A 5618-nucleotide genomic window follows, 5' to 3' on the forward strand; every position below is an offset into this window, starting at 1 on the left:
TAAAAAGAATAAAGACCCTAGAAACATGTCTGATGCAGTGGGCATTCATGTCTCTTTTCCTATTCTCCAGCTATAAGACATTCTGCATTTGTTATACATGAGGCTCCTTCTAAATCCAACATCCATATTTACTTCATCAGAAGGTAGAATTGGGCTCTTTGGGACTGGCCTCTGGAAGAAAGGGCTCTACCCTGGGGTTCAGGGAAGATTCTGGGGGGAACCCCAGAAGTGGCTGGGCACAGGTGCATAGCATTCTACTCTATGGAGACCACTGCCCCCTAATCAAAGTAAATGTTAAAATCTTCATGTGCTCGTGAGAGATGGAGTGTGCAAAGCTGAGTCCAAAGGGCATTCAATGGCCCCTGCTCCAGGGTAAACATGGATGATGATTCTAAGGATCCTTTCCCTGGTGACGTACATATTTGAGAGTACGAATGAAACTTATTAACCCCCAACACACAGTATTGCCCCATCATTTTCTCCCATAGGGAACTTAAGCACTGGGGTGAATGTGGGTGCTCTATATGGAGAGAGAGTTGGGTGTCTACTGCTACTCTTTTCTGGCCCCAGCACGGTTTTTATAGGATCAGGCCTCTATGATCCATGGGGACTGCCCATGGCTCATCTAAGTCAGTCACCCTGCCTGGCCACTGTATCTGGCAGGCCTTTTTTTTTTGCCTTACTGGCACCTCCATTTTGATTGGATCACTTCAGCCATTGCTGGATCCAACAGCACCAGAATCAGTGCAACTGAAGCTCCTGCAAAACTTCTCCATCAAAATACATCAAAAAAGCTAGGTGCAGTGGTGCACATCTGTAATCCTAGAAACTTGGGAGGCTGAGGCAGGAGGATCACAAGTTTGAGGCCAACTTGGGCAACTTAGCAAGGCCCTGTCTCAAAATAAAAAAATAAAAAGGGTTGGTGAGAGGGCTCAGTGATAAGAGTGCCCCTTGGTTCAATCCCCCCAGTACCAAAAAAAAAAAAAAAAAAAAAAAAGTGAATACAAAAGAATGTTTTAAAGCAAATGTATTCTTCCTCCATTATTTTAAAGTGGCAAAAAAAAAAAAAAAAAGAGTCAAATCTCTTTTTACTACAAAAGTAAAGAAAATCATGCAATGAGATGATCCATTTGGGCCTTTGGCATTGACGTGCCTCCTCATCCCCAAGGCTCCCGGTGGTCCAGGGCAGGATTCTGTGTCCTCAGCAGACAGTTTTGTCCAATCCCGTTAGTCCTTTCCCAGATCCGAGCACTGAGACCTCCTCTCAGCCCTTCCAGTCTGAGTGCTCCTCCCTCATGGCCTTCACAAGCCAGTCCCGTTCTGAGCCCTGCTCAGAGTCGCTGGTGTCACCTCCCTCCACAGTCAGCAGCTTTGAGTAGTTGATCTTCCGGTCCTGGGGCAGCCTCAGCTGGACGGACAGGAACAGGGCTAACCAGAGCAACAGGAGCACACAGCAGGCCTGGTAGAGCACAGCCAGGCCCAAGTGCATGGCCACGAAGCCCCCCACGAAGCTGCCCAGGCTACAGCCACCCCCGTAAAAGTGACTTCGAAACATGGTACTCAGAGGCCTCTCTGTGCCAGGGGAGGCCAGGTCCTCTATGGAGGCCCCCACAGCCCACCACAGAGCACCGCTGCTGACGGCACTCAGGATCTGAACAGGGAGGACAGACCACCAGTTCCAGAGGAAAGAGTAGTAGAGCAGCTGCCCGGCAAGGCAGCCCAGCCCCAGCCCTATCACACCCACCCTGGTCAGTTTCTTAAGCAATGCAGTTTTGAATGGATGGAGCAGAATTTCCCCCAGCAAGCCCAGGGCAATGGAGAAACCCATCACTAACTCTCTGCTGCCATGGTCCATCATGTGCCAGAACAGAAAGTTCTGCACGGTACTGACAACAGCTCCTATCAAAATGACAGTGAGGGCTAGGAGAACGAGGCGGGAGTCGCCCCCGACAAGAGACAGTGCTTTGACGGTTTTGTAGCTGGGCTCCTGACGCCGGTAGATGGGGACAGGAAAGGTAATGCTCACCAGTAAGGCCAGGGTGCTGATCAGCGAATAACCATAGAAATGCACCACACCCGGAGGGCCATCGGTCACCAGGAAGCAGTCCAGCTGCTCCACCAAGACTGCAATGCCACACACACCTGCTGCCATGCCCAGTGATCTCCATATCCACAGGCTTCTGTATCGGTCAGTGGCATCCACAAAATCCAGGTATTCATAAAGGCTGTCGTCTGCCACCTGCTCCAGAGGGGCGGTCAGCAGCTCCCAGAACACCATGAACCCCAGGGAGAGGATGAAAGTCCACCGCAACCCTCCCGAGGAGAAGCGAAGGGCTTGAGCTTCCCCTTGGGCAACTGAGGAGTTGGCCACAGTTCCCAGCTCCGGGGCCTCAGGAAGCAAAGTGAGGGTAGTGTTCAAAGCCTCAAAAACATCTTCCCAGGAATTAGCTTTCACCCCTGAAGTGACAGAATGGAGAATCTGGGACATGGTCCTGGCTCCTTCAGTGGAGTCCACTGAGTATCTGTACAGATCACTGAAAATTTCTTGGTCACTTTCACCAGGTCCATTTCTTAAGCCAGAGGCTTCCACCATTCGGGGATCCCTCCTGGCCGGGAGGCTGGGTGCCCCTCCTGCTGAGTGCTTTGAGGCAGACTTTTGGATGGGGATGGTGTTCACAGCTAACGTGACCCCTGGCGGTACCACTGTAGTGGTCACCCTACTGCTTCTATTACAAGAGTGGTATTCCAGATCTTTGTCCAAGGCTGGGATGAGGACCATGAAGAGGCTGGCTCCTACCGAACCAAGCAGCGACACGATCAGAAGCACTCTCCTTTTCTGGAAGCTTTTGGCCAGGAAGGCGCAGAACGGAGCCCAGAAGGCTGCGATCAGGTGCTTGGTTCCCATTAGGATGCCTACCCAGGGCGCGGCCAAGCCCAGCTGTCTCAGGTAGAGGGTCAGGAACGGGGTCACGCAGGCATCCCGGACTCCGCACACCAGGTGGAAAAGCCTGGCCACCCCCAGCGCCCTGCTGACGTCCCACTGGGGGTTCGCGCTCATGGCTGCCCAGCTCCGTCAGACCCGGACCTGCGGAGGGCAGCGCGGGGCACAGGGCAGGTGTGTCCCCATGTCCCCAGGAGGGAGGCTCGGGGATCCCAGCGCAGAGTTAGCAGGACTGCGCCTCCGGCCTCTGGCGGCGCTGTGGTCACGCGACCAACGGCCACCCCCCCACCCCACGTCCGGCCACTGACCCGGAAGTGGCCCTGCCCCCAGGGGGCGGTGCGGCGAGGGCGGAGCCACTGCACCTGCCACGTCCTCCAGCCTCCGGCCCTCACCCCGCCTTCCCCGTGGTGAACAGGTGCACCTGGGGCGTGAGAAGTAGCCTGCAGAGTGCGCTCTGAGCCTGGCCACAGACCCCACCTGGCCGCTGGCTGCCGCGCATTGCTCAGGAACTTGAGCTAAATTCCTGGGTTGCTTCTAGCGAGTAAAAACTTTCATGGTCAAACTGGGGGTGGGAGAACAAAAATGGAATGAATGATATCCATGAGTCTCCTCCCTCCCTCATCTTCTTCAGGTCTTTGCTAAATGCCCCCTGATCAATGACCACCCACAGGGATCATTCCTGTCCTCCCTAAGTGAAATTGCCAAGCCCTTACCGCCATCCCCAAGACTCACACTCCTGTGCTTAATTTTTCTCTATAGCACTTCACTGTCAGATGCACTATAATTTCTATTTCTCGTGTTTACCTTGCTTATTGTGTTTGCATCACAATCAAAGTTTCAGGAAGGCAGTGTTTTTTGTTCCCGGAACTACACGTGAGCTGCACCTAGAAGAGTTGTGACTATGGGTGACACAATTTATTTCAGCCAGAACAATCCCTAATAAGACTGACAGCTGAGGGCAGTCAGATCCAGTCCTGATGGTGCATCAGAGCCCCGGAACAGTATTAGGAACTGGCTAGTTTTAAAATCTATACCAAAGGTAGGCCAGTTGCTGTGTTTGTGAGTATTCACTCCAGAGGTGCTTGGTTAGCATTTAATCAAAATGCCACACTCCGGAGGCAGCTACTACAACCACTTAAACAATCATAGATCAACAGAAGTGGCTTCATTTATTAGCCTAGTTTTTCATTGGCAAAATTAGTGGTGCCCAAGGGTGTCACGTGGACTGGGTACAATTTTTTTTCAGAGGCATTTCTTCTTTCACTTGAATAGGGCAGAAGAATCTAGACATTCAAGCAGTGCAAACCCTTTGGAAGAGTGCCATAGGCTTTGCTCCAAAGTGGCACAGTGTCCAGCCAGTGATTCAGTAAACTTCTCATAGGACTTGTGCTCAGAGCACCTAAATTGGCTGTGGGTTGGGTGGGGGCTGTGGCCATCATCTTGCCATTATCTCTATGTGTAGCAGAATTTGGACAAGACTTGCTTTCATTGTAAGTTGGTAGAGAAGCTTCTGGGAAAGAGGTTCAAAGCCTCACCTAACCTTAACAACTTGTAAACTCTGCAGATGTTTACTTAAAAACCTAGTGGTTGTGAATGCTCAAATTGATATGAATCAGTTTATATCACACCAATGCAGAAAAAATAAAATCTAGCAACTTCCAGGTAAATGCACCAAATTCAGTGATCCCTGTAGTCATTTCGAGTTTTAAAACACTCAGGCCCACAGAGGACTGTCCCTAGTCCCTTTCTTCTCTAGGTCCCACAGAAAGCAGCTTCAGTGGAAGTCATAACATCCATTGGTGACTCCATCTTGACCTGTCCTGGGCTGATCTGTCCTAGGAGGCATGCAACCTGCCCTACCACTTTCCATCTGCTACCCATATCTGGCCTTCAGGTGCCATGTTTCACACTGCTACCCACAGATGCACCCTTTTCTCTTTGAGATTCCTTGGCTGTGTCTGTTTCTCACTGAGAAAGTCTTTGCCTGCTTCCCATGCCCCGTGGAGGCACAGAGACATTCTCTAAGGCTGCCCTTGGGTCCATCTATACCCCAGATAGCTCTTCTTACATCCATCTCATTGACCTTGAGAATGTGCCCTGGATCTTGCCCCCACTCTAGGACAACTAGACCAAAAATGAAGTGCCCACCTTTCTACTCTTGAATCTCCAAACTTCAGAGGGATTCTTCCACCATCCCCACCTCCATAGCCAGCATCCCTGGGGAATTCCACACAGGTGATAGGGTTGGGCTCAAGTCCAAGCTTTTGTTATTTTCTACCCCCATCCCATACCTAGTTCTGGGGCTGTCACTTGGGCTGTGTCATCCATCTTTTGTATTTTTCTCCTTGATATAATTTTTAAAAATTCAAATGGCAAGAATGTTGATGTCCTCAATTCCTGGCTCCTCTGAAACTACCCTGCATTCCCACCTCTGTTTGGGGACAATGCTGGTCGGGAGAGTCCTTAAATTAATAAGAATGAGAGGAGAAAGGGGCAGGGTGATAGAACACAGCAGTTAATACTTCACCAAACCATTATCTGGCCTAAGTGGGTCCAATTGGTTGTATTAGGTACTGCTGCCCCTCCCCACAGATTTTTATTAAAATGCAAATATCACCAGGTATTAGATGAAAGCAGAAACACTTTAATGTACATTTATTGACTCTGTCATTTCCTC

At 50.6% G+C, this 5618-nt stretch overlaps 1 protein-coding gene across 1 annotated transcript; it reads right to left on the reverse strand.

Moving 5' to 3' along the window:
- Positions 1 to 1138: 1138 nt before the first annotated feature.
- Mfsd6l (major facilitator superfamily domain containing 6 like) lies at positions 1139 to 3172 on the reverse strand. Its single transcript, XM_076871054.1, has one exon. It carries the CDS (start codon positions 3056 to 3058, stop codon positions 1265 to 1267), a length of 1794 nt encoding a protein of 597 aa, XP_076727169.1. The 5' UTR covers positions 3059 to 3172; the 3' UTR covers positions 1139 to 1264.
- Between the last annotated feature and the right edge of the window lie 2446 nt (positions 3173 to 5618).

The sequence above is a fragment of the Callospermophilus lateralis genome, chromosome 11, assembly GCF_048772815.1.
Source record: "Callospermophilus lateralis isolate mCalLat2 chromosome 11, mCalLat2.hap1, whole genome shotgun sequence".
Taxonomy (NCBI): Eukaryota; Metazoa; Chordata; class Mammalia; order Rodentia; family Sciuridae; genus Callospermophilus; species Callospermophilus lateralis.

Bases quoted from the DNA above. Each gene is read 5' to 3' on its own strand.
- Mfsd6l (XM_076871054.1), bottom strand. From the start codon at position 3,058: ATGAGCGCGAACCCCCAGTGGGACGTCAGCAGGGCGCTGGGGGTGGCC.